The sequence below is a fragment of the Blastocystis sp. subtype 4 genome (genome assembly GCF_000743755.1).
Source record: "Blastocystis sp. subtype 4 strain WR1 chromosome Unknown seqid_0094, whole genome shotgun sequence".
Taxonomy (NCBI): Eukaryota; class Bigyra; order Opalinata; family Blastocystidae; genus Blastocystis; species Blastocystis sp. subtype 4.
Genome location: NW_014569453.1, coordinates 1 through 26,028, shown reverse-complemented (window position 1 = coordinate 26,028; position 26,028 = coordinate 1). Strand labels below are relative to the sequence as shown.

At 37.7% G+C, this 26,028-nt stretch overlaps 17 protein-coding genes across 17 annotated transcripts; 7 read left to right on the top strand and 10 right to left on the bottom strand.

Annotated features, from left to right (window-relative positions):
• Positions 1-55: 55 nt before the first annotated feature.
• JH06_3404 (hypothetical protein) lies at positions 56-795 on the top strand (the record flags this gene model as incomplete). The annotated part of the gene is made up of 4 exons (XM_014672394.1): positions 56-85; positions 116-208; positions 235-398; positions 429-795. The coding sequence occupies 4 exons, from the start codon at positions 56-58 to the stop codon at positions 793-795; spliced, it is 654 nt and encodes a 217-aa protein (XP_014527880.1).
• A 249-nt stretch (positions 796-1,044) lies between these two features.
• Positions 1,045-1,627, top strand: JH06_3403 (hypothetical protein; the record flags this gene model as incomplete). The annotated part of the gene is made up of 3 exons (XM_014672393.1): positions 1,045-1,053; positions 1,084-1,179; positions 1,208-1,627. 3 exons carry the CDS (start codon positions 1,045-1,047, stop codon positions 1,625-1,627), a joined length of 525 nt encoding a protein of 174 aa, XP_014527879.1.
• A 35-nt stretch (positions 1,628-1,662) lies between these two features.
• Positions 1,663-3,201, bottom strand: JH06_3402 (adenosine tRNA methylthiotransferase; the record flags this gene model as incomplete). Its single annotated transcript, XM_014672392.1, has 7 exons — positions 1,663-1,820; positions 1,850-2,375; positions 2,405-2,501; positions 2,530-2,645; positions 2,675-2,953; positions 2,984-3,040; positions 3,070-3,201. The coding sequence occupies 7 exons, from the start codon at positions 3,199-3,201 to the stop codon at positions 1,663-1,665; spliced, it is 1,365 nt and encodes a 454-aa protein (XP_014527878.1).
• An 813-nt stretch (positions 3,202-4,014) lies between these two features.
• Positions 4,015-4,602, top strand: JH06_3401 (proteasome assembly chaperone; the record flags this gene model as incomplete). Its single annotated transcript, XM_014672391.1, has 6 exons — positions 4,015-4,071; positions 4,097-4,218; positions 4,248-4,314; positions 4,346-4,432; positions 4,463-4,506; positions 4,536-4,602. The coding sequence occupies 6 exons, from the start codon at positions 4,015-4,017 to the stop codon at positions 4,600-4,602; spliced, it is 444 nt and encodes a 147-aa protein (XP_014527877.1).
• Positions 4,603-4,721: 119 nt separating this feature from the next.
• JH06_3400 (histone deacetylase) lies at positions 4,722-6,227 on the top strand (the record flags this gene model as incomplete). Its single annotated transcript, XM_014672390.1, has 7 exons — positions 4,722-4,907; positions 4,940-5,057; positions 5,090-5,170; positions 5,206-5,344; positions 5,375-5,609; positions 5,640-6,001; positions 6,032-6,227. 7 exons carry the CDS (start codon positions 4,722-4,724, stop codon positions 6,225-6,227), a joined length of 1,317 nt encoding a protein of 438 aa, XP_014527876.1.
• Positions 6,228-6,256: 29 nt separating this feature from the next.
• Positions 6,257-7,408, bottom strand: JH06_3399 (hypothetical protein; the record flags this gene model as incomplete). Its single annotated transcript, XM_014672389.1, has 4 exons — positions 6,257-6,460; positions 6,492-6,641; positions 6,663-7,234; positions 7,267-7,408. 4 exons carry the CDS (start codon positions 7,406-7,408, stop codon positions 6,257-6,259), a joined length of 1,068 nt encoding a protein of 355 aa, XP_014527875.1.
• Positions 7,409-7,620: 212 nt separating this feature from the next.
• Positions 7,621-9,327, bottom strand: JH06_3398 (protein kinase; the record flags this gene model as incomplete). The annotated part of the gene is made up of 12 exons (XM_014672388.1): positions 7,621-7,695; positions 7,727-7,795; positions 7,825-7,926; positions 7,957-8,007; positions 8,038-8,325; positions 8,356-8,424; positions 8,456-8,502; positions 8,533-8,621; positions 8,652-8,812; positions 8,843-8,889; positions 8,920-9,010; positions 9,043-9,327. 12 exons carry the CDS (start codon positions 9,325-9,327, stop codon positions 7,621-7,623), a joined length of 1,374 nt encoding a protein of 457 aa, XP_014527874.1.
• A 168-nt stretch (positions 9,328-9,495) lies between these two features.
• On the bottom strand, positions 9,496-10,774 carry JH06_3397 (DNA-directed RNA polymerases II and IV subunit; the record flags this gene model as incomplete). Its single annotated transcript, XM_014672387.1, has 9 exons — positions 9,496-9,862; positions 9,893-9,975; positions 10,008-10,046; positions 10,077-10,134; positions 10,169-10,242; positions 10,268-10,373; positions 10,402-10,562; positions 10,591-10,683; positions 10,718-10,774. 9 exons carry the CDS (start codon positions 10,772-10,774, stop codon positions 9,496-9,498), a joined length of 1,038 nt encoding a protein of 345 aa, XP_014527873.1.
• Positions 10,775-10,979: 205 nt separating this feature from the next.
• On the bottom strand, positions 10,980-11,894 carry JH06_3396 (GTP-binding protein; the record flags this gene model as incomplete). The annotated part of the gene is made up of 3 exons (XM_014672386.1): positions 10,980-11,051; positions 11,082-11,459; positions 11,490-11,894. The coding sequence occupies 3 exons, from the start codon at positions 11,892-11,894 to the stop codon at positions 10,980-10,982; spliced, it is 855 nt and encodes a 284-aa protein (XP_014527872.1).
• Positions 11,895-11,960: 66 nt separating this feature from the next.
• JH06_3395 (ribosome biogenesis GTPase) lies at positions 11,961-12,515 on the bottom strand (the record flags this gene model as incomplete). The annotated part of the gene is made up of 4 exons (XM_014672385.1): positions 11,961-12,098; positions 12,129-12,275; positions 12,306-12,431; positions 12,462-12,515. 4 exons carry the CDS (start codon positions 12,513-12,515, stop codon positions 11,961-11,963), a joined length of 465 nt encoding a protein of 154 aa, XP_014527871.1.
• A 1,251-nt stretch (positions 12,516-13,766) lies between these two features.
• Positions 13,767-14,174, top strand: JH06_6025 (ribosomal protein L5; the record flags this gene model as incomplete). The annotated part of the gene is given in 2 exon segments (XM_014672405.1): positions 13,767-13,779; positions 13,792-14,174. 2 exon segments carry the CDS (start codon positions 13,767-13,769, stop codon positions 14,172-14,174), a joined length of 396 nt encoding a protein of 131 aa, XP_014527891.1.
• A 1,345-nt stretch (positions 14,175-15,519) lies between these two features.
• JH06_4212 (hypothetical protein) lies at positions 15,520-17,408 on the bottom strand (the record flags this gene model as incomplete). Its single annotated transcript, XM_014672399.1, has 8 exons — positions 15,520-15,793; positions 15,815-15,924; positions 15,970-16,176; positions 16,206-16,379; positions 16,409-16,575; positions 16,682-16,758; positions 16,856-17,162; positions 17,201-17,408. 8 exons carry the CDS (start codon positions 17,406-17,408, stop codon positions 15,520-15,522), a joined length of 1,524 nt encoding a protein of 507 aa, XP_014527885.1.
• Positions 17,409-17,468: 60 nt separating this feature from the next.
• Positions 17,469-18,192, bottom strand: JH06_4213 (proteasome subunit beta type-1; the record flags this gene model as incomplete). The annotated part of the gene is made up of 4 exons (XM_014672400.1): positions 17,469-17,558; positions 17,589-17,769; positions 17,806-17,949; positions 17,981-18,192. 4 exons carry the CDS (start codon positions 18,190-18,192, stop codon positions 17,469-17,471), a joined length of 627 nt encoding a protein of 208 aa, XP_014527886.1.
• A 276-nt stretch (positions 18,193-18,468) lies between these two features.
• On the top strand, positions 18,469-19,523 carry JH06_4214 (serine threonine-protein phosphatase 4 catalytic subunit; the record flags this gene model as incomplete). The annotated part of the gene is made up of 5 exons (XM_014672401.1): positions 18,469-18,507; positions 18,544-18,654; positions 18,688-19,065; positions 19,095-19,232; positions 19,272-19,523. The coding sequence occupies 5 exons, from the start codon at positions 18,469-18,471 to the stop codon at positions 19,521-19,523; spliced, it is 918 nt and encodes a 305-aa protein (XP_014527887.1).
• An 87-nt stretch (positions 19,524-19,610) lies between these two features.
• Positions 19,611-20,387, top strand: JH06_4215 (inosine xanthosine triphosphatase; the record flags this gene model as incomplete). The annotated part of the gene is made up of 7 exons (XM_014672402.1): positions 19,611-19,679; positions 19,712-19,802; positions 19,831-19,913; positions 19,943-20,126; positions 20,155-20,195; positions 20,226-20,251; positions 20,282-20,387. The coding sequence occupies 7 exons, from the start codon at positions 19,611-19,613 to the stop codon at positions 20,385-20,387; spliced, it is 600 nt and encodes a 199-aa protein (XP_014527888.1).
• A 32-nt stretch (positions 20,388-20,419) lies between these two features.
• On the bottom strand, positions 20,420-24,931 carry JH06_4216 (hypothetical protein; the record flags this gene model as incomplete). Its single annotated transcript, XM_014672403.1, has 19 exons — positions 20,420-20,596; positions 20,627-20,854; positions 20,885-21,151; positions 21,179-21,283; positions 21,314-21,385; positions 21,417-21,603; positions 21,637-21,794; positions 21,820-22,083; positions 22,114-22,249; positions 22,279-22,446; positions 22,478-22,593; positions 22,625-22,682; positions 22,714-23,694; positions 23,725-23,807; positions 23,839-24,441; positions 24,471-24,569; positions 24,599-24,674; positions 24,707-24,848; positions 24,880-24,931. 19 exons carry the CDS (start codon positions 24,929-24,931, stop codon positions 20,420-20,422), a joined length of 3,972 nt encoding a protein of 1,323 aa, XP_014527889.1.
• An 823-nt stretch (positions 24,932-25,754) lies between these two features.
• Positions 25,755-25,961, bottom strand: JH06_4217 (calcium-binding mitochondrial carrier protein; the record flags this gene model as incomplete). The annotated part of the gene is made up of 1 exon (XM_014672404.1): positions 25,755-25,961. The coding sequence occupies one exon, from the start codon at positions 25,959-25,961 to the stop codon at positions 25,755-25,757; it is 207 nt and encodes a 68-aa protein (XP_014527890.1).
• Positions 25,962-26,028: the final 67 nt, after the last annotated feature.

Here is a 26,028-nt window from a genome sequence, read left to right as displayed (position 1 = left end):
TCTGCAGCGAAGACGGTGTTATTACTATTGTTAGTCCCAACTCAGGAACAGTTAAATGTTGTTTCGAAATTACAAAGGATTCTTATGTATTCCAAAGACTTTTCCTTAATCATAGGTATTTGCAAATCATCCAAAGAAAACGTGTACTGCAGTAGTCACTACAGGACCCAAGAACACCCTTGTAGATATTGAAATTGTGTCTTGGAAAGTATTACTTGTTTGTTGTCAATCAAGAGTTTGACAACTGCTTCGTTTCTGCGTTCACGTGAATTCACACTATTCAACAAGAATATCTTGAAGCTGTCTGTTACTATTGATATGAAAACAAACAGTCAACCAACTGTGGCTGTGATTGAATCATCGAAGAAGGATGACACGGACTTAATGGTCAACTACAAGTAGTAGAAGTAATCATGACTTAGAAATAGAGTGGATGATACTATGTCACCAATCCACCTCTTCTTTCGTGATTACACCGGTACTTTCTTTGCGATCCTTTTAATCGTGTCTCTCTATTTCGCTATGATTCTACCTTCTTCCTCAAGTAAGTGGCTCAAAGATTTCTTTCGGTTGCATGGAGAAGTGGAGATTGATGGTCAACAACTGTTCGCAAAAAGCATTCATGATATTCAAACTGTATTTTCTCTTGCAGTTCTACTACTCACTCTGCGTTATTTCCTTTCAAATACGCTCTTTCGACTCATTGCTCAGGTCATGAACATTCACAACAGTCTAGACCAACCTCATATCGAGCATAAATGTGAAGTGAACTCTTCTCATGGTCTCCATTCATAGGAACAAGCATGGCTCGTCCTCTACTACACCTTTTCTTTTTCTGCTGGAATCACCATAATTCGTAAGTACATTGGTTTCACACTCAACAATGTGTGGTTGGAATATCCACAACTCTATTATCCATGGGACTTCAAACTCTTCTATCTGACGCAATGCTCCTTCTATGTGACGTTGATTGTTGTGTTGTTCATCGAAGTTGAAACAAATAACCCCAATAAATCATAGAAACATCGGAAGGATCTATGGGAAATGCTATTTGTAGGAGAATAATACCCAAGTCATATGTAGCACCACCTTGTAACCATCACACTGATCGTTGTATCCTATTACACCAACTTCACTCGAATCGGTGTTGTCGTATTCGCCATCTTTGATGCTGCAGACGTACTCCTTCATCTCCAATCTCACATAGGCTCTCCTTCCTTTAGCCAAAATCTTTCAGTATGCCTTTTGGAAAGTTCCAGGATATACAGTGTTCGTACTCTTTACACGTATGAAGTCCATATACTTGTCAACCATAGTCATGTGGATTTACACCCGTCACTATCTCCTGATCGTTGTAATGATCAATATCATTACAGAACCACAAAAATACCTTCCCATTCGCTGGGAACCGGCAAATGGGTATTTTGTTTCAGAAACTCTTTCAAGACCCATCTTCTTAACCTTCTTTGTGCTATTAGAGATCCTCCAAGTCTTCTGGTTAATGTCCTCTCCATCCATAGAATTCACTCATAGAAATATTTTAAAGCTCATTTACCGCCAACTATTTAAAGGGCAGACCATTGGCGATGATAGATCCTGTAGAGACGATGAAGATGACCAAAAGTGATCCTTCAACTCTGTTTTGCGAGAAACAAACAACTCTTAATATTCTCGAAGAATAGTTTTGAACAACGGTTTCACAATATGTGTTCCTGTACCTGGTGTGATAATCTTACAGGCAATATAGTCACCCACTTCGATCGAATCCGTTTGCTTTCCTTCCTCCAAGAATGCTTCCTTGGAGACATAAACAGGTGTGGCTATTCATCAATTTGACAACATTTCATACAATCAAATACACACATTCGGTTTCCATCACATCGTCCTTTGTATTGAATGGCTCCTGGCGTACTTCGCTTGCTTTGTCCCTCTACTAGTACTAATTCTTCTCTTCCTCGTAATCCTTCGAGTTTAGCCTGGAGAGACTCATAAAAGACATTCTGGATTTCTGCTAATCTCCGCTTTTTCACTTCTAAACTGACATCGTCCTTGTAACATCTCCATGCATGAGTGTTTTCACGCATACTAAACAAATACATAAAAGCATGATCAAAAGACACTTGGCGCATCAAATCGAGAGTGTCCTGGTGTTCTGCTTCCGTCTCTCCACAAAAACCTGTAATCACATCCGTGCTTAAACTGCAATCAGGGAGAATCGAACGAATGTCAGAAACAAGCCTGAGGAACCCATCACGATTATAAGGTCGATTCATACGTTTCAAACAGGAATCACTACCAGATTGGAGTGGAAGATGAAGAGATCGACAAATGTTCCGATGATCACGAATCACTTGAAGTGTGTCCATGGGGAAATCCTAACAGTAAGATTAAAACATGATCATACCTTAGGATGAGGTGACATGAATCGAATTCGCATCTCTGGAACTGTTTCAGCAACACACTGTAACAGTTCTGGAAAGACGATAGATTTAGAGGAAGATCTGAATAAGAGAGACAAAGATAGAGTACTCATCATGGTAGGAATTGACATTTTGTCCTAAAAGCATCACTTCTTTGTATCCATGATCCCGAATTCGCTTTACAGAATCCAGAACATCCTTAAATGGAACACTGCGTTCTCGACCCTAGAATCAACTCCACTCAGAGATAGTACTCGAGTATAAGGAACCACGCAATATGAGCACATATTATCACAACCTCGCATAATTGTGAGTTGAGTGGATGGCTGTGGATCGAGAAACAAAGGATGAATTGCTGAATACACTTCCGATGCGTTCAGATTGGTATCAAAACTCTGTTTGCCATGAACCATTGCTTGTATGAGGAGAGAGGGAAGATGGGCATAAGAATCAGGTCCAATGACCACATCCACACCAGAATCGAGAAGACGGCTCTGGAGACGAGAAGCCATACAGCCCGATACACAAAGGATCTATATAGGAATGACAAATCACAGTTCTACAGTATGCTTCTTCTTTTTATTGTCGAGATGACGAAACTGGGTGAGTCGATTCCAAATCTATGGTAAAGTATGAATCAAAGAAGTACTCTCATTTCAGCATGTTCTCGTACAGAACACGTATTCATGATGATCACATCGGCAGTAGCCTCATCCTTACTCACAACCATTCCATTTTCCCTTAATAATGTCTCCATAATACCACTATCCGCAGTATTCATTTGACAGCCATAAGTCTCAATCACGAAAGAATGGCCATTCAACAGTTTCTTCTCCTCAGGATCGACTTCAGAATGAATGCTTTCAATATTTTGGGAAGACTACGAATCAAGACTTGATGGAACGATCACAAGGAAATCTGAGAGTGTTTTCCCATCATTTGGAATGACTCGTGTTGAAAAGGCATAGAATGAAGTGGTGTATCGGAGAATCCGTTGACCTACAATCCGCGAACAATTCAGCATCTTGTTCATCATTTCAATGGATTGTGCGGTTGAACTGAAGGAAACGAGTAACAAATCAAGTTTCCTATACAGTTCCAATTTGTATATTTGAGCAATGTTAACATTTACTAAGCCCGTCTAGCTCAGTCGGTAGAGCGCCAGGCTCTTAACCTGGTGGTCGAGGGTTCGAGCCCCTCGGTGGGCGATTCTATTTATTTTCATAGATCATTCAATGGTTACCAAAATTCTCTTTTCTAGTGAGGAAATCGAGAACCAGTTTCATAGTGTAATCAAGAATGGGGTTTTGTTCATGGTATGATACATATGCTAATTCTTCACTAGCCATCGATTTCTTGTGGGAATGTGGATCAGATGGCTCTTGATTTGGTCATCTTCAGTGGGATTCAACTAGTTGACTTGTCTTTTATTTGTCACATAGAATCGGATTCAACGAGTTGGAAGCATCTATTGCTCGAATCTACAGGCAATTGTTGGAGTATCAGCATTTGGTGATGATGTCAATGAGAATACATGTCCTACAACTGGAATTGAATGTATTGGTATCGGTTACTCTTGAATATAGTATATATGATGAAGGATGCACCAAATGCTTTTCTTCAAGTCCGCAGTCAACCTAAGGATGTTACTGTCGATCCTATTGCTCATTCTGTAGGGATATGCAGAACAGTTCGTAGAGGATCTTCTCTCTCTTCTTCAAAGCTGGCAAGTGAATAGCATTGTAGTATTTTCTGCTGCAGATAGCACTTTTTATGACTCTTCTCAAATGAATGGAACGTATTTTCCTTCCAGTGTCTAAATTTCAGGCTTGCTTATTATACCACCTCCAATAGCGTATTAGACAAAATACAGGATCAAGTTCCTTCTATAAATGTTTTGTTTAGTCTTTTTTTGTCACCTCTAGATAACACAAGAAGATGTCAACGGTTCGGGTCTGCTTCCTCTGCTGCAAAAGTCACTAATAGAGGCTTCAATTCCATTTACGACTTTTGTAAGGATATAGTTGTTGGATGATTCTAAGATTGCCTTTATCACGGAAGGTCAGAACTTCGGTGACGCTATCCAGTATCTTTCACGAGTTAATTCGGTAATAGATATACTGTGTGGAATGGATGTTCGGATTCCTTCATCATGGGCAATGGTGGATCCATTATTGAGTGAAGAAAATGAATAAAATAAGATAGTGTTTTCTTTGTTGCGATAAGTGTTATCACGATATCATCAAAATAGGCTGTTTTTAAGGCGTCAAGGTCATTATTTATCTCAGTAAAGACAACGAAATGTCATCTACTGATAGAATTGCCTATTTCTATGATAGTGAGATTTTTCATATGTATCTTCTAATCTGTGTAGGTGACATGGGCAATTACTATTATGCACCGGGTCATCCTATGAAACCTCAACGCCTTCGTCTAACTCATAATTTGCTACTAACATACAACCTCTATCGTTATTTGGAGGTTTATGTATAGGTCATTTCAACTCATTTAAAGCGTAGAGGCCTCACCAAGCCACAGAGGAGGAAATGGAAGTGTTTCACACCAAAGAATACGTTGATTTTCTCAGTCATATCACTCCGAATAACATGAAAGAGTACCAGGCTGAAATGGAACAATGTCATATTAACTGAGTTGGACTCATTCGGTAGTTGCAGTTCCCAGTGGTGTTGACAATCCTGTGTTCGATGGCATTTTCAACTATTGTCGTCTCTATTGCGGAGCATCTCTCGGTATGTCGTCATTCAAACGCTTTTACATACTTTAGATGCAGCATCTCGTCTCAATCAAGGTCGGAATCAGATTTGTGTGAATTGGTCGGGAGGTCTTCATCATGCTAAGAAAGCCGAAGCATCTGGATTTTGTTATATGAATGATATCGTTTTAGCCATTTTAGAGCTGTTGAAGTAATTTTTCTGTTTCCACTTTCTTTTTAGAGTTTTCCCACGTGTAATGTATATTGACATAGATATTCATCATGGTGATGGTGTTGAAGAGGCCTTCTATTGTACAGATCGTGTAATGACAGTTTCATTCCACAAATATGGCAATTATTTCCCAGGAACGGGAAGTATTGACGATATTGGAATAAATGAAGGTCGAAACTTTGCAGTGAATGTTCCATTGAAAGATGGCATGGATGATGAATCATATCAATATGTATTTGACCCAGTAAGTTTTCCATATTTCAATCATTCGTAGATCGTAACAGCTTGTGTGAAGCATTTCCAGCCATCAGCAATAGTGTTACAGTGTGGTGCTGACAGTATTACGGGGGATAGGTTGGGTACATTCAACATGTCTCTTCATGGTCACGCCCATTGTGTTGATTTTGTTCGGAATCTTCATATTCCACTACTTGTTCTCGGAGGAGGTGGATACACAATAAAGAATGTGAGCCGAGCATGGTCCTATGAAACTTCCGTCTTATTGAATAAAGAAATATCTAATGAAATACCATACAATAATTATATTGAATGGTATGCCCCAACATATCAACTCCATCTGGTACCTCTTCCTACATTGGTTAATCAGAATAGTCGTGACTATTTGGATTCAATGATGTAAGAGTGAGGAATGTGTATGAGGAATAGCCAACAAGTGACAGACCGTTTGAAAGAATTGGAAAGTGTTCCTTCTGTTCAGTTGAAGCGAATGCCTGAAATATGGAATAAGGAAGTGAAGGAAGAAGATATTGATGAGTCCAAAAATGGAATGGATGCTATAGTTCAGAAAGAAGGAGAGTTTTATGAAGATGAGAGGGATATTGATCATGATTCAATTGTTTGATCAAAACAAAAGTGAAGAGTCTTCTTTGATTATAAACAAACAATCGAATTAGTAGATGAAGGTTGATTTGATTTTATAGGAACACTGTTAAAGATATGATTGAAACGAGAACTGCGATACTTACGTGCAACTGCTTGTAACTTATTTGGCTTCATGATAATTGCATGAATTGCCAAAGCACATGGCATTAATTCATGCTTCTTCACACCTGTAAATTCTTCCAAGGATTTGTTCTACCGATCAAATGGTTGGATCACATTTTACCCAACTGTCATCATATCCAAGATACTTCCGTGCCAAATAGATTGAAGTTGCTGCTTGAATGGAAGGTCTCCACTGGAGCATAGCAATCGATTGAAGCATGCGATCACATATCATAAAACACATAAAATGAACATTCTTATTTGAAGATAACTAAAATTAATAGATATATACCATTTCTACGCGAAGAAAACGGCCTAAGAATTTGTTCGTTGTAGGAACTGTTAAGTCATATTTCAACGAATTTACAATCTTTAACTCCATTTTCTTCACATCTTCATCCGTATACGCATTATCTGCAAAGGCTAGAAGACTATGAATCTCTGGATAATATATCTCTTCGTATTTTGCTGCTATCAAATAAGCTGTGATCCCTACAAGCTGATAATCCGAACGGGAAACACAATCTGTCTTGTCTCGAATTGTATAATAGACATAACGATCAATTATGTTGACACAAAGATAGAGTGTCTCTCGGTGATGATGTAAGCGACTATTTACATCAACCAACCAATCTATCAAGGTTTCACGCATATAACTCTTCACATCATTCTGGCCATCCAGATAATCTGGACGACAACGAAATCGATCTTCTTGTTTCAACCAATTGTTCACAATCCGTTGGGCATATGGAGAGAAGTTTGTCTGATTATCTTTATCATGTTCGTCCACAAGCTGTTGCATTGTGGGTGCTTTTTCCTGCATCGCAGCTCCTGATACCGATTCCACAGAGGGCTTCACTGTTTCTAGACCTAAGGCTTCAACATCATTCTCATACGATATGATGAAGAATTGCCAATTTCCTGAAGTGGATTCACCAAGGCAGGCTTCTTCACAGCATTAGCATTCTCATCGCTCACCGAATGCATAGAACGCTTGAAGATGTTTCGGTCCATGGTTCCATTGGGAATTGGATCCATTTGAATACGGATTTATGGTCTTTCAAGAGCCTCCAATTTAAAAAATCGATGTAACGCCCGTGGTTCTTTGAATGTCTTTTATCTGTTTTTCGGGATTTACAAGGGTATTGGCATCAGAAGAACATAATAGCCAAAAAGGGATATATAGAGAAGAATAAACAAACAAAGAGATACAAAAGAGAAACGATAAAACAGAATAACAACAGGAAAAACTAGAAGTGGAATGTCATAGAATAGGCACTCTTGACCACATCAACAGGTGTGGTCATATCAGAACGATCTGCCATCTATTTACTCATCTCTTCAAGTCTGATTTACCTCCTCTGAAGTAGATAGGAGTAACTTGGGTTTTGGTTTCTTCTTCATTTCCACGAGTGATGGCATCACCTTCAATTCATTTCAAGCAATTTCACTACAGTTCTGATCAAAGCTCGATTTTCACTAACATGGCTTGAAACCGATGGAGGAATCCTCCTCAGCAGTTCTACAGCAGTCATAGTACCTTCAGGAAGAATCATCTACACATCAACACTCACTCTCATGTTCACATCCTGAACAATCTGATTCAATTTCTCTGAATAACCACTGATCGGCTGAACCTATAATGAAACTCTTCAGTCACTTCTTACCCCTCCTTTTCGCAATTCCAACCACCGATCTCCAGAGAGAGGAAGTTCCTCTTTAGACATGCATTCATACAATACAAGCCCCAGACTGAACAGATCTCTCTTCGGATTCACCACATCCTCTAGTCCCTCTAATGCCATGTAACGTCGATCACTCATACTACAGACTTCATCCATATGAGATGAGCAACCGAGGTCACCAACACGGAGAGCTCCTATCTCAGTAAACAACAAATTGTCAGGTTTAATGTCGAGATGGACAATGTTGTGTTGATGGAGATACTTGAGTGCCTAACTATTAGTAGTATATTCAGTAATCACTTCTAAGACAGAATACAGCACATACCATAGAAAGCTTTCTGGAATGCACTTCTCTCGTTGAATGAATTGCTATGAGATGAACCTATTCTATTTTATTTACTGTTAGAGAACCTCTAGAGCAACATTCCATCAACATGTAGAAGATTGCTACATATCACTCATTCTCAAAAGACAAACAGTCTTCTTGCCAACTCTTGTAATATTGGAGGAGATTTGGGCATTCGTGAACTTCTTCAAACATGCGGATTTCTCGCAGTAATCTTCGTCTACTTATCAAACCCAATCTCCTTGAAAACCGTTCAGAATGCTTGGTCATCGGCTGCTTACTACGCTTGACTGCATATGGACTATTTGTAGATTTGCTTATAACCAAATCCACAAAGGTGAAGTTGCCTTCTCCAATATGCTTCAATGTAATGAATTCCTTTTCATAAGAGTTGTGGATCATGGGACAATTCTATTTCTGAGAGAAAGAAACAACACAGACAGCCATCACAACCAGATCTGCAGTTGAGGTAAGATCTATTCCATCAACTACATATCAGAGTTTTCTTTCGTACATACACTCATCGACAACGGATGAAGTATTCCTAGAAATGGCGGGAGAAGATTCAACAGAAGAACTAAACCGAAGTGATTTTCGAACTGATACACTCTATAATTCATCAACTATGGGCTACTACGTACAGGAGACGTGGAGATTTCGCGATCTCGTTTTCGAATTGGAGTAAATGCAGAAGAATAGCGTCGTGAATCCGTTTCTGACACTGATGCTATAGGAGATTGTAAGAGATTCTCAATATTCTCATCCATCTCCGACAGCGGTTCTCTGGGAGATACAGATAGAGGAAAGCTGTTATTGATGATAACTGAGTCAACATGCGATAGTTCGTTCGGTCCCTCTCCTCCAAGTTGAGGGTTTGGCTCTTCTGATAACCTCCTACCAAGACGATCACCAGTGAGTCGTTTCATCATGACCACTACTAGACCGCACTATCCTGACGTCGAATCGTTTGAAATTAAAAGATGGAGGCAAAGATAGAGGTTGTCGAATGGCGCAAAACACCTATTATCTGCTTAAATATGATAAACCAATTCTACATCACAACTATTACAACAAACAAGAATGCGAAAACAATTCTACATCACAACTCTAAAAGCAACAGTGCGTCCACCAACCAGAGAATCCCGAATAATCTTGATAACCTGACCAGGTTTGAATCCATAATAACGACAAACAGGGTCATTTACGTCAATCTTGGGCAGTTTATCTGCGGGAACACTTAAACGCTCTAATAAGTCCTTTGTCTCCGCTTCACTTAATAAAATGTGAGGAGGAACGAGGAAGTGTTCCGTAATGTCCACCAGAAGATCATTTTCAGAGAACAGATCAATGTGGAAAACAGGCTCGAATCGCTTAGTGGCGATTTTTGCATAATTAGATGCTTTATTCTTGACTATAATAACAGCAGATGCAATTTCTTCTTTCTGCATATTCTCCACAATTCTAAACATTACTACACCAAACAAGAAACACTCTTTCACCACCGATACACCGATACTAGGAGAATCATTGAAGCAAATTAACATCCGATCCTTCTTATTCGACAATCGCATTCCCTAGACTATCATCCATCGTTTCCATCCATTACAACAACGGAGAGATCTTCATACATAGGAAGCGTTCCGAACTATTCATATCAATCCCAAACCACTTATACTCTCTTGACAAAAGCATCATAATCAATCATATCATCCGTTTTCTTAAGAATGTAACCACTATCAATCAAATCGAATGGACTAGCGCTAATACCGCTTGATAATCATCTTGATGGCATTCTTTCGAACGACAAAAATCCTTTCCGTATTGCTGATCGGTTCTTCCATCTCTCTCGTCAATCCAGTCAAGAACAATGGAGAATTGCTGGTTCAATTGAGTGGCAAAAACAGGCAAGATTTTATTCAAACCTTCAAAATGATATGAACAGTCATCTAACAAACAACGAAAGACATTTGACCTAAGAGGAAACTGCATGATCCATTTACCAGTCATCATCGTCATCACCGAAGAGACCACCTCCAGACATATCAATGTCCTCCTCTTCCTCCTCCTCTTCCTTCTTCTCCTCCTCCTTCTTCTCCTCGGCAGCAGCAGGGGCAGCACCAGCGGCGGGGGCAGCACCTCCAGTGGGAATGGAGACGAGCTTCTCAAGTCCTTCCGATCAACTCCTCAACGTTCTTTCCCTCCAGATCAGCAATCAGCTTCTCGATCTTCTCATCCTCAGCCTCAGCACCGACGGTCTCAAGGACGTTCTTGATATCAGCAGCCTACACAATTAAATCCTTCTCAACTGATTCCTACAGTGGGCTTCTCATTTCCACCCAAAACAAGGAGCAGGTAAGCACTCAGATGTCTCATCTACGAAACAATTAGATTCTCAACTTTTTCCATCGTTTGATAGTCTCTCCCACCCAGGCTTATTCCGATGAAATCACTTACTTACCTCTTAAATCAAATACTACGATTATCTATGGACTATTGGTATAGATCCAGGGGTTATTCTTTCTTTTTCGATTATTCTAACTGAATATAAGAATTACCCCATTTCAATTTGTGTCTTTGATCAAACATTCAATTTGGATAGTTTACACATTTTCTCTGGTATCCCTGACAGGAAAGGAGGACGAGGGTAAATCTAAACATCAATGGTTTACCTCTACTCTACATTAAAGCCCTTTACAGCGTTAAAACAAAGCGTTCCAGCTTGCAATTGTTTATACTTTTTATTAGTATTATCTCCACCTTGTGCAAACACTGCAATCCATCCAAAACCACCAATACTAATATCCATAAAGGCTGTATACTTCAATGATGATGGAGAGTTGGGTGTAAGCGTATTCTTCACCTCACTAGGAATGTTGAACACTCGTTTCAATTCAAAATCGGATTGATGAATAATCCCTCCCGTTGCCAAATATTGCTCTGCTGAGTATGGAGGTTGAAAGAGAGTTCCAGCATGTTTCTGAAGTAACTCTGGAACTCGTGTAGTTTTGGCTAAATGGAGAGGGAGTGGTGTGTACGCATAGCAAATCAAAGGATTCGTCTATTCATAATTGTCAATCTCCATTCACACGTTATCAACAGCTCTATAATCAATCGATGCCAGCGATCCAAGCATGATAGAATGGTCAGGATGCAAAGAGAAGACTGTTGGAATGAGTTTCTTTCGAGGGAATAGTTGCTTCACCCGCTTTTGCGTATCTGTTAACATAGAGCTTAATAGACGGACACGATATGGTGATGGACAAATGCCTGGAGTATCGTAAAGGAGATACTTGGCATTTCGAAGCTTAACTGCTGTCACTCCAAGTGTTGTTGAAGGGAGTGCAGAAATGGTAAGCATTTCTGGATCTCCTTCGGTTTGAGGGATACTTGAATCTTCTGTAGGACTCCAATAATCGACATCAAAATGGTCATCTGCGATCATGGCTTCTTTGTTGGTTTGAATTCCCTCCGATGATAGTGACAACAGAGTCATAACAGATACCTTGCTTTTCGAGAAGGCAATACAGCGATTTAAGAATGAAGACTTTCCAGCTACATATCATTCCATCATTCTAATCAAACAATTTGTCATTCCAATAAGATAAACATGCTTATAAGGAGTATGATTGATGTAATTCAACACAGACCCAACACCTTGATTGTTCAATGAACTCACAAAAAAGATATCTTTGATATTCTACATTTCCATACTTTATCCACCTCTTACTGTAATGTGATGTGCTTTAAAGAGACTATATACCCAACGTTTCATATGAAGACTAAAAAACTCTACAGGAAGCAGATCTGCCTTGTTCACTACAACTACCATTGGCTTGTTATGAACCAACTCGTTGAGATGAGGAATGATACTTCCCTAGGAATGATGAATCTTCAATGAATATACAGGAAGATCCATCACATCACACACAAACAGAATCAGAGAATGCTTCTTGAAAGGAATTCTCTCGAGAATCTCCTTTGGAATCGAAATAGGAACATCTTCAGTCTCTACCTTATTATAGTACCGCAACTACAGAAAAAAACCCACAAGAACTCATACCTTGTGACATCGCTGACAAATAGGAGTTTGGTCGTGTTCCAAACAATTTGCCATCACATCTCTCGGAATATACCCAAACAAGGCTTCATTCCCATATTGCAGTTGAGCACCACACCCAGAACAATAATGAACTTCTTTCAATTCCTTCTTTATATTGATCCATCTCCTTTGTTCACTGACTACTCCCTGTAAAACCAACGGCCTCCCAGTGAACGACTTCCTAAAAAGACATCGTCCCGATCCCTGAAATATCGGAACACACAAAAAACGTTTCGATAGGATACTCCGAAACATGAACTATAACAAACACACGTCTTATGCAACTCTTAATATAATATGAACACCAGAATCTGTCTCCACAATATCACTAACCTCCCCGACGTGTAATCGGAAAGCAACATCTTCAAATGGTTTCTGCATCTGCCCTCTACCAAAGTTCCCAAGGTCACCTCCATGTTTCGCACTTTTCCTTACACCCGCATCTAATGCTTACCTGTTGCAATCACTCTCGTGTTCTGCCAAAGCTCTAAATGTTTCCTGAATCCTTCCAGATGTGACAATTTGGTTACGAAGAGAACGAAGAAGTGCGATTGCCTCCTCTTTGGTACAAGTAATGTTGGGATTTCTCCAGGATGCTGGCCGTCGTGATCCTCTGCATGTAATCAATTCGACTGTTATATTTACCTATGTTTCTTTAAGATATGCAAGACTCGGACTTGGGAAGGCTATGTTACACACTAAACAAATGCCTACCTCGACTTGTGGAGGATTCCATGTTGTCTCACCTGTCAACCTAGAAATGATGAAAGCTGCAAGAACTAACGTATTGAAGAAGTAATAGTTTCCAGGATATCTCCTGCTTTCATGATATTCCCATCCCTCAGGAAGATTCATGGATGATAATGAACCAAAGATGTTGTCAGATATTGGTTACATGATCATAGGTCGTCAATGACTACATCCTGCTACTGAATCACGATGCCTTATTAATATTCACGTCACAATTGCTCTCTATACTCCAACCCCCTCTGTTTTGCTAACTGGATTCCGCCGTGATATTGAGATAGAATCACAATTGACACTTCGACGTCTATTATTCTATCACAATGGTATTATTCTATGATGAATTATCCTTTCTTACATTGTTGTAGAGTGAGAAGTCCAATGTGATGCGTAACATCCGAGTTGAGAAGTTGGTGATCAACATTTGTGTTGGTGAATCAGGTGATGCTGTTTCGAAGGCTGCTCGTGTCCTTCAACAGATTACGGGTCAAGAACCAGTCTATGGAAAGGGTATGGGATTGAATGAATAGGAATTGTTAATACTTAGCTCGTTTCACGATTCGTTCTTTCTCTATTCGTCGTAATGAGAAGATCTCTGTTCATGCCACCATTCGTGGAGAGAAGGCTCTTGAGATTTTGGAACGTGGTTTGAAGGTGAAAGAATATGAATTGGTGAAGAAGAACTTCTCTGAGTCTGGAAACTTTGGTTTTGGTATTCAGGAGCATATTGATCTTGGAATCAAGTATGATCCAAATACTGGTATCTTTGGAATGGATTTCTATGTTCAGTTGGCTCGTCCTGGTGGTCGTATCTCGAAGAGAAAGGCTCAACGTAGCAGAATTGGTTATTCTCATAAGGTAACTCGTGAGGATGCCATGGAATGGTTCAAGAAACAGTATGATGGTATCATTCTTGATAAGGCCAAGTAAGTGGTTGAGGATGTTGAACGATGGTATTGACGCCTTTATGATGTTTATAATAACAAACAGACTATAGAAGGATAAAAGGAATGATTAAGAAGGAGTATTTGTCAAAACAGGGAAGTAGATATCATCATCTGTAATAAGAGTTCATAGAATTTGATATATCATCAAGACAATTCATGAATAAGTTCAATAGGTACTTCAAACAACACTTCATCTTCATAAGAATCATACTGAGACTTATACCAAGTATATAGGAACTCATTATCAGTAGTATCAAGATTCTCTCTTGTTTTGAATCGATTCTCATAAGTAATTGGATCCAATAATGAGAAGAATCAAATGTATGAATCTTATCAATCAATCAAATCATTCCATTCTTATCCTTACCAAATTCATAATTCGTATCCACAAGAATCAAAACATATTCATTAATCACTTTCTGATCAAATACAAACAAATCCTTTGTTTTCATATTTAGTAATTCCAATCCTTCTGAATCCATGATATATGATATCTCAAGAGAAATCAACTCATTATGTATATCTAACTTGATGATGATAGGAATAATCAGATTCTTATAAAGTCCTTCAGATAGATTGATACTATCATACTTGGGAGCTCCCTTCTCATCATTGGTTTAAAGAGAAGTAGAAGTGGATTCAGTGATGTATCATTGTATCATAAACTCAATGAAGAAGGATATACACTTATGAACAATCATCATATTTGCATCCGAAATTGTTAGAATATGATTTGGAATGATATATTCTATATGATGGAAACCATAAGGATTAGATTCAAGATTTGACCTTTGAAAGGAATAGTACAAGTTCATGATCAATCCAGCACATATGATCTGTGATTAATATTATCTTATTCCTAACTCGAAACAATCATACACCTTTCCGTATTGATTCTATTCAGGTTTGTCTTGGAAAGAGTATTGCTTCGAATACTATCAATGATAGAGAAAGGATCTTGTATGAATGTATCAGTCACATCGAGTATCTGTTGATTTGTCTTCTGATATGATGAACAACAATTGTAATTCTCTCATCATTCAGATTAGAATCTTCACTACAACAAGACAAGCATTTATATTCTCAGTATAGACCAATCGGGATGAGAATCAACAATGACAACAATCATAAGAGATTCTAAGGATCAACAATGACAACAATCATAAGAGATTCTAAGGATCAACAATGACAACAATCATAAGAGATTCAATGACAACAATCATAAGAGATTCTAAGGATCAACAACAATCATAAGAGATTCCAGTTTGAAGATAATAGATACTAATCCTCAATCACTACTCATAATATCAATTTGATAACAAACACAATCAATTGAATGTAATTGGATTTCGTTTGTATTTGTATTCTAAAACATAGAGTCGAGCTTCCCATAGATATTTGATACCATCATTCACACTCATATTAAAGTTACGATCTCGAATACCTTTCTGTTGACATAAGACACTCTTATCTTCATCATTTTGACATTCAGGACCTTTCACACCTCTTGATTTGAATACTACTGATTTCACTCCAATAGATCGCGCAAAACGCTGATAACATGACCAATACCAATAAGGAGGATAAGCTTCAATGAGATAACTATTCTTTGTCATAAACAACATATTAGCCAGACCTGTTCCATGAACAGCAAACAATACATCTGTGTTAGTAAACTGGATAATACGTTGAGGAATCGTTAACTCTTCCAAAATCAGATCATCATAATCATACTACATATGACAGAGAAGAGAATGACTCACATAATCCAACAATACTTGATTGATTCGTTGAATGAATCTCTCATGATTCTCAATCAAACGAAAGGAAGGTCTTCGTACAATTGTCAATTGGAGTCGATCTCCAACTGTCTTACGAGGATAATAGTTTGTATAGATATAAGCTGAAGCTCGGAAGAAGTCAGCAGTCAAAACAGTTCCTATGAACGAACCACTTCCAATTGGTTCCCAAGTACGTACAAATGTCTAATATCAAATTGAACAACAAAATGTACAATGATTCGATCACAAAGTAGATTATGACCATTAAACTGAGGATCCGTATAAGGAGAGAGTAGAACTGGTCTACGATCTGTAGGGAACATAGCTAACATGATATCCAAAATCTGACGATTCCAAGGATCAGGTTGTTGTTCTCTCTGATTTGCTATCACTAATAGATTCTTATACTACGATTCAATTCTCATATCAGTCTTACTGGAGGAAAACTCTCAGGATGCATTGCAATGTGAGTGATCATAGAAGTACCTTCCAAGAATTGATAGGCATTCTTCACAGAACGTGGATGAGCTACAAGAAGATTGAGAGGAACTCTAGGAAGACTCTTCTCTTGAATCGTATTCGTAATGATCTTGTAAGGATTAACTAGATGAAGAGAGAATAAGAGAAGTACAATAGAAATCTTTCCATTTGTTATCAGTAAGAAGCTTATTCAATTGAAGTTCAGATTTCATATGAAGTGTTACTTGACCATTTCGAACATGAATACACGCATTTGATACAAATGCATAGTTCTTTGTTGCAAGGAAACGACTATAACCATTGGATCTATATTCAATAATATACAAAGACTTCTACTCTTTCCAGAATGTATCTAATAGTTCCTCAATACCTCTACAACCTCACACAACTCAACTAATCTTACAATGATTTGTTTCGATATAGACGATCTCGAATCTCAATCAAATCATCATACCAGTCATCTTTAGAAAACTCAATACCCATCTGTTCTTCCCATAACACACCCGTTTCATTATAAATGAATTCAATAGGTTTCCGTTTCACTACATCATATGAATAGTCTAAATCCCAATTATCATAACGGAACTTATCAAGACTTGGAACAAGTTCCTCAGATTTCCATTTAGGAGTATCAATAACGAAAGAAGGATTCTCACGTTTATTGAATTCTGTTGTTGAATAGAAAACGATCTTTGGAGTCCGCTTCCTAACTTTGACTCAACTATATCAATTCTTTACACAAATGTACCTTCAATGGTAGTAGGTTTCGGTCCATACAAATTTATAGCATTTCGAGTCTTCTGTTCAACTACTTTGAAAACATAAAGTTGAAACACATATATCCATGCTAGAGATACAACAGTTAATGATACAACAAATACAATGTTATTTGAACCCATCGAAACTGTTGAGTGAGTTTCTGATGAGACTAATCTACTCATAATAATATGTTTCATGTCAAACAATCATAATAATCTGTCTCATATCAAACAATCATTTCATTGCAAACAAACACTTCAATCAGCTCGAAGTAATAAAGAACTGCGTTCAAGACCAGTAGAACGAAGTGTAACAATTTCAACACAATCACCTGTATCTTTGTCTCGCTACTATCATTAACCACTAAGAGTAACTACTTCTGTTGCTACTGTAAAGGCTTCTTTCAAAAGATTCAAAGCTTCTTCATACTCCAAATCAACATATGGAACTGTTCGATTACGCTTTGCAACACAACTATCCAGAATTGGAATGATATGACTTTGAGCTGAACCTTGAACTCCATACTTTAATAATTCATATGAACCAACAGCATCATAACTGTAGATTACACCATGTCCTTTTTATCAAAGAAACAAAGAAACAACCTTACCTTCTTCATCTAAACCAGCTAAAACATTAAAAGCATAGAAAGGGAAGAATCGACGATTATAGAGTCTGTTACTTAATAAAGCAGCAATAGCAGAACAACTCATCTCTTCACGATGAGTATACTTGTATCTAATATATCAATTTCATTATCAATAGTAACTCCTTTATGTCTAAATCCAAAAGACGATTCAAAGTTACCATATCAGTCCAACAACCACCACTTCCCAATACACACTTCTGTGTCAATTCATGTACTCGAGAAACATTTCGACTTAGAATCTCATATCCTTGAGTCAAACGAGTATCTCCTCCCAACACAACATAGTCTTTTCCTGCAATTGCTACAATTGTTCTATAGACTATAAATATCATTTCAATATATTCATACCCTCCGTTCATATCATAAGGCTCGAAGTCATTCTTCTTAACTTCATGAATACTATAATTATTCCTATAATATGAAAATGAGAATAAAACAATTCTACATTGTTGTTATAAAGACTTTTGAATGTAAGAACGAAGAATCCCTAAATCAATCGAATTCTCGTTATTCCGTCTCGATCATTTCTCAAGTTGAGAACTGGCTAATTCGATTCAATCGAATTGATATCTAGTTTCAATAGAAATTCATCTTGTTTGATCAATTGAATGTGTTGGGAGAGTGAGTTAGAAGGAGAAATCGAAACAGTATGAATTGTAATGAAATGAATAGTAATAACATAGTTACGCAAATGCGAATTGATATCGGAGAATGAAGTAATAGAGTTATGTAGTAAAGCGAAAGAGCTTCTATTGAAAGAAGGGAATATTGTTGAAGTTCGAACACCTGTGACAGTATGAATAAAATGATAGAATAGACAGTTGTAGATTTGTGGTGACATTCATGGTCAATTCTATGATCTCCGTGAATTATTCTTAATCGGAGGAGAGAGTCCTGATACAAACTATTTGTTTATGGGTGACTATGTTGATCGTGGTTACTATAGTGTTGAAACATTTCTATTATTACTGGCTCTGAAACTTCGTTATCCAGATCGAATTATTCTTCTTCGTGGTAATCATGAGTCTCGTCAAATCACTCAAGTCTACAGTTTCTATGACGAATGTATGCGTAAATTCGGTAGTGTTCGTATTTGGAAAGAATGTGTGGAAGTGTTTGACTGTCTTGCTTTGGGTGCTCTTGTTGATGGTCGTATCTTTTGTGTTCATGGTGGTTTATCACCTTCAATTTCAACACTTGATAATGTATTTGTATTGTATTGATATAAGAATAGGTTCGTTCAATCAATCGAGTTCAAGAAGTACCTCTAGAAGGAGGAGTATGTGATCTGTTATGGTCAGATCCAGAAGAAGATGTTAGTGGTTGGAGAGTAAGTTCACGTGGTTGTGGATATATCTTTGGAGGTGATATTGTAAGCAAAGTGAAAATGAATGTATTGAATAACTAATAGTTCGTTGCTGATAACAATTTGAATCTAATATGTCGTTCTCATCAACTAGTAATGGAAGGATACAAATGGATGTTCAACAATCAATTGGTAGCTGTATGGTCTGCTCCAAACTATTGTTATCGTTGTGGTAATGTTGCTTCAATCATGGAAGTTGATGAATACTTACAAAGTAACTTCAAAGTATATGAAGCTGCTCCTCATTCGGAACGTAAAGAACCTTCAAAGAACCCTCCTCCTGACTACTTCTTATAACGTCCTTTGAGTGTATTGATATGTGAATTTATTTCGTCAATCTTTCGTTAGGAAAAACATAAATATGAAACACACATTACTTCCCAAATGGTTACTGTCTTAGTTGCATCTACAAACCCCTGCAAAATTGAAGCTTGCCAGTTAGCTTTTTGTAGGGTATCAAATCATTTAGGTGGAATGAATGTTAGGTTTTCAAGGATGATACAATCGATTTTCGTTCTATATCATCCGATAGTGGAGTTAGTAGTCAACCTATTGGTGACGATGAAACACGCCAAGGTGTCACTTATTTGGTTATTTCATTTAGGAGCCATTAATCGTGTCCACAATGTGTTATCAAAATGGAGATGTGATAATAGTGCCGATCCCGACTTTGTAGTTGGTTTGGAAGTATGCTTGATGATAGATTGTAATTCTAGGGAGGGGTTATGAAATGTGATGATCCTATTAGTGGAAAAAGAAGTCTACGACTTATTGCATGGATGGCTATTCATCGCCCTCATGATAATCGGTGGGGTGTGTTAGTTATATGTATGTTATTGTTAGGATTTGGTCAGACAGGAAGTATGTTTCTCCCGCCAGCAGTCGTAGATTTAGTTGATAGTATTTTATGTGTCGACGTAATATGTAGGTGGTATGGAGCTTGGTATTGCCGACGATCAATTCTTTGGAGTAGTATCTAGTTTCTGGTTTCATTTTTAGAGGGTGAATTCGGGACGAGAGAATGGGTGATTCATTGGAGTGGTTGATTACTATAGAACTGTTGGTATTTTGACTAATAACATTATTACACGAAGTAGTTATTATGAACATGCCCTCATTCTTGCACTTATTCCTTTTATCCATCCAGAGATTTATAATTGAAGTTGTAATTCCATTGTTTATAAGCAAACACACTATTCAGACATATCAAATACGGTGATAGATCCATCTCTGCATCCAGCAACGACATAATCTCCAGCAGTTCCTCGCTTTCCAATATTTACCAAAGAAGTTACAGGAGCTGATGTACATTGTTTCATAAGTCCTCGAGGTTGAAAGGCATTCACTGCCATCACAGATAATGCAATATCCTAATTATGATACTTCAAGTGCACCCTAACAGAGGAGAACTTTTGGCATGATGAAATCAACATCCACTCATCCTTCTTGTTTTTGTATACGGTGGCAGCCAACACATTGGATCCCTTCCTCTTATTTTCCTCATACACTCTTACCACATTTCCAGAATGCAGTAAAACGAAATCTGGTAAATTGAATAAGGATAACTGACCATCTGCATATACAAGAAGAAGAGCATACGAAGGATCTTCACTTATTAGCAGTAACGTCTACAAATCATTTGAAGATAAAAGGAATACTTTAATAGGAACTCCAGTGAACGTACGAATACATCTTTCATTAGTTTGCATATTAAGAATTGCAAGCTCACCATTTGGACCTCCTGCATAAACAACAACATCTTGAATCAGAGCACAAGTGACATTGATCCCAAGACTCAAGACAGCGATGAGAGAAAACGATGTATCAGAATTGTAAATTGCAACATCTCCATTCGAAAGAACACAATATAGATAATGATATCTTGACGAATAGGAAATATACACAACAGGAGCTTTCAAACCATGCTAACACTGAGAAAAGAACATAATTACAACCTGAATGAATAATTGGTGGTGATCTGCAAGAGTAATAACGCATACGGCAATCACAGTACTCTGGTTAGAAATCATGGATTCTGCAAGAAAAATAAACCCGCTCTACATTTGAATATATGCAAAGTGTATAACTGTATTGGTTACTGCTGTGATCTTGGCATCCGCCTTAAATAAGAAGCTCTGTGTCAATTGCTGATCCCAGATCTTGGTATTACAAAATCCAAAAATGATATACATAAACATCGCGGTCCTGACTTGCAGTGAGAAGGAGAAAATTACCAGATAGTTTCATCATATGCTCAACTTCTGAGTGATGAACAGTACATGACCCTTGAACTCGATTGGATTCTTTTGCTTGATTACCTCTCTTGCGCGGATCACGTTCTTTGGTATCTTTCTCTGTAGGTAGTACATGACTATAACTAGTTCGTTACTAGAAATGCGAAAGGTGTTACGGACAGCTATCTCCTTTATTGCAAATTCCTTTTGCAAAGTACTTGCAAGGAATTGATTTCTTCCCGCTACTACCCTCCATGTATGTGAAAAAGAATAATGTGTGAACAAACCAAATACAATAAACAACATATGAATTACAGGATATTAACGATCCCAACTATTAGGGCTAGAATAGCGGCAACACACGCAAAGAACATGATAATCCTCTTGTTGTTAGGAGGATACGAATGTGTCATTTCAGGAGTAATTCCTGGTAATGGCAATGAACACTCATCAAATTCCGTGCTCTCTTCCACATCGGCTAATGTTGCATCCCATACCTCTTGTATCTTCTTAAACCATTCCTCTTTCGTCTTATAGTCTTTAGGATAAATTGGGTCAGCAATGGAAGTGTAAATGGGGACATCATACGCAAAACTAAGTTCCTTCTCATTCAGAATCTTCTCCTACTTATAAAATTCCATTTTCATATTAACCTTATTCCGTGAAAGAACACACTGACAAGGAACATTCAGATTGTAAGCAACTTCAAGAACACCTGTTTTTAGAGGAAGACTACCCTTTCCTGAATATCGGTGACCTTCAGGATAAACAACAACACCATCTAGAGGTCTATACTTAAAATACCAAAAGAACAATACCTCATGTCCCAATTCTTACGGAAGAATTCCGTAAACCAACTGCGATTTATATTTTTCTTTCTGTGGAACAGCCAAATATAGTTGTTTATCCAAGCCGTGAAGGCCATTCCCGGAACACCCAAACAAACCATCATTCTCGCAATATAACTCGCTCCTCCACATAAAGTTCTACCAATAAATGATGAAACAAAATGAATACCCATCAACAAAGAAATCTGCCCACGAACGATGATTTGAGAGATACATGGTCTTTCCTGGAAGAAGCTTACTAGATTTCTTTGTTACGTGAGGCTTAATACGTAGATACTCGCAAAACTACACGTAATAAAACTAATACTATAATAACATAGTTTGTCTTTTCCCAACAACTCATTTTCTGATCAATAATATCCTTTAGCCCAAAGCTACGAATGAGAAGAAACCAAGAGATATCACGAGAAAGCCTTCACATTGATGAAAGCCAGTAGAAGAAGAGATTTGAGATAAGTAAAAAGGCTCTTGATGTGAAAATGCATGAAAAAACTAGTGAATTGGGAAAAAAGGCGGATCGGCAATCTTAGGCAAGTCAACCGCAATGACTCAAACAAACATAAGTACTGAAAATCTAAGTCCCACCGAATCAAAAGGTGACGATTACAACTGATCATCATTTCATCTTGGTTATGATTAACTTGAGTTGGTCCCTCCTTCTTCAATCGTACATGAAAGTGAATGAACGATTTTATACTCCGCAACAATTCGTATGAGGATTCAGAACTTGGATATACAAAGATAGGAAGAACAAATTGTGAAAGTCTTGGATATACCTTAATTCCATAAGACTTCCAATAGGTTGATGAAGGAATCGTTCCAAACATAGGATCCTGATTCGACAAAAAGGAATCCAATTCATGTTCGACTTCAATATCAACATTTTGTGAACCAAATCGTTTTAATGCTTTGATAATGGTATCTTTTGAATATATCTCTGAATCTAAAGACGATATTTGCCCATCAGAATGAAAACGAGCAAAAACAGCATACAAACAAAGTAAATCAGGATCATAATGACGATCTAATGCATTCTGCATCCATGATTCAACATATGCTACAGTTTCACTCTCAGAATAATAATCTTTGGCTGTTAAACAACATTGAGAAATCACACAATAAACAGAATAGAGATCCAGATTGGTAGATGTACTCAAATCTGTACAGTCCACCAGATTAGCCAGATGTTGAGTCATAAGTTGTAACTTCTGTCGCCATTCTTCTTCCAAATACATAACGAAAAGAGGATGTTGAGGAGTGATAATACCTTCACTGATTCCTTGTTTTACAGTACTCAGGATCATAGGGAAGTGAGTGACAATGGTTACAAAAGCAGCGAATAAGGAGCTCCACTGTTCCTCACAAAGAGGAGGAAGAATCACTTCCCTACTAGTGAGACCATCATTCTAAGGAAACCCTAATCCACTCTCTGCGCAGTAATGTTGGAAGTATTGACACAATGACGAACTCTTTTGAATAGAAGAATAGAGAGTAGAAGCCTGAATATTATGAAAAACAGAACTATTCTACACATTGTTTCATTCCCATGAAATAACGATTGGAGAATAACGAAGTAAGAAGTTCGTCACAAAGTTGAACAGTATCTAAGAGATATGGAATAGGACCAATAACATCATTCTGAACAAACCCTTCACCCACTTCATCATACAACTCCAAATCATCAAAAAGAATTAACGACACTGTGATATTCTGATCTGAAAGCATTTTAAGAACTTGCTGTGTTTGCATATGAATGAACATAATAGACCAATTCTCTTGTTTACATATATAATGAGAAAGGAAACACAACATATCATGAGGAGTATATAATAGATAAGATACAGTACATTTCTTATTGATATCCATCCAGGGATACACAATTAATGTAACTGATGTTTCTTTTGCACAACATGTTAAAATTGAATCATATAACTGTTTACTTAGTTCTGTCAAACGTTTCTGAATAAGATACATTGAAGGCGCTTGCCAGTGGAGTGTGAAGGCTAAATTCTTGAGAAAATCGTTCTCATAAATGCGTTTTGTTGCTCCTGTAGAACAGACATACCCAACTGCCAGCATTGTGAGATATTCTGTTCGGTCGAAGGAGAGTAACGGCGGATCTGAACAAAAACGCTACATGGAATGAGAAATGAAGTACTCACCTTTTCATTTGGAAGAAGTGGAATATCGGATGCCAAGACCCTTTTAGATTGTCGCTGCAAAACAGCTTCCTGAGCATTGACGGGGTGAGAAGCAAAGTACTACATAAAAGAATAAAAGAAATCGATACTTCACGTGCATATTTGCACTTATCCAAATGCTGACAGAATTTGTCTTTCCATCCAGACAATACTGTGTGACAGAAACTATAAATAGTCACTTGAAGGTATATTTATACTTGCATTTCATTCGACGATGCTTCTTGGTAGGTGATTGCTTTTCAATAGTAAATAAACCCGCCATACAGAGTTCTGCAGATGTCCGAAATCTGTGATAGAACATAGTATTCCGAAATGAAGTGGGAGAGCTGATCTCAATCTCTATTAGTTAACAGGCAGAAAATATGTGTACCAATCTGTTCTGGTCTGTCTCCATCAGGATCCGCCATCAGATTCTGAGACATCGTTCACAGTCGATTTAAAAATGGCAATATGGGATACCACAAATTATGTTGTGTGAATCTGGAATTTAAAAACAAACAACGAAAACATAGAAAATGAATACAAACACAGACTCCAATAAAATAGAGTCATACGATAAGAATCTCAATAGATCTACTCATCCCCCAAAACAGAACTATTAGATAGAGTTGACATATTCTTGAGTTTTTTCTCCCTCAAAGGTGCTTCTTTTTCAGTCATACGAAGGAACTGAATAAAGAGACGTTGATAGTCAGTAGAGCCAACAGTCTTGAAAAATTGTAATGCAGACATTTCCTCTTGATTATCAAATAAGTACGTATCTATTCCACTTCGGGTATCGACAACAATAATATCTCCCTGTTCACGCATCCTCGAGAGGAACTGCAAACTAGCAATGTTTATGCCGTTATATATCCTATAATCAGAACGACAGAAAATACCTACCGAAACAAGCGTGTTTTGCGTTTGTATGGAATAGAATTTGTTTGAGGATCACTTACATAACTAGATTTAGCCGATCCTTCTTCCAAACCTGAAACAAAGAGCTGCTGATTATTTGAATCCATAGAATATGGCTGTGAAGAGCCCTCCATGATATTACAAAAACAATAAGGAAATGCTGAATGACAAATAGGTATGACAGAGTATAAGTTGCAGATACAATGGACCGAAAGTAATAATTGTAAATCTACAAAGAAACTATAAAATTATAATTGGGAATAAAAAGAGAGTGAAATAACAAAGAGTGATACACATAGTACTGTATGTTCTAACAGCTCTGTAGAGAAGCAATCAGTATATCCTTCACTTTGAAGCAATGTAACGCTTCTGAAGTTCAAAAGCAGTAGTCATGATAGCGAACATCGGTGCTTGGACACAGATACGCATTGAAGCGCCTTTGAATAAAGCTCTCACTCCTTCTGTTTTCAGAACATTTCGGAACATCTCATAGAATGAACTACTCATCTTTGTTCCTTTTGCTGCTTGTACACGAGTCTTGATTACATCCATTGGAGTCACTATCACTCATTCAATCATCATATTCCCACTCAAGAAGGCTGAAGTCATTCCAGCTCCA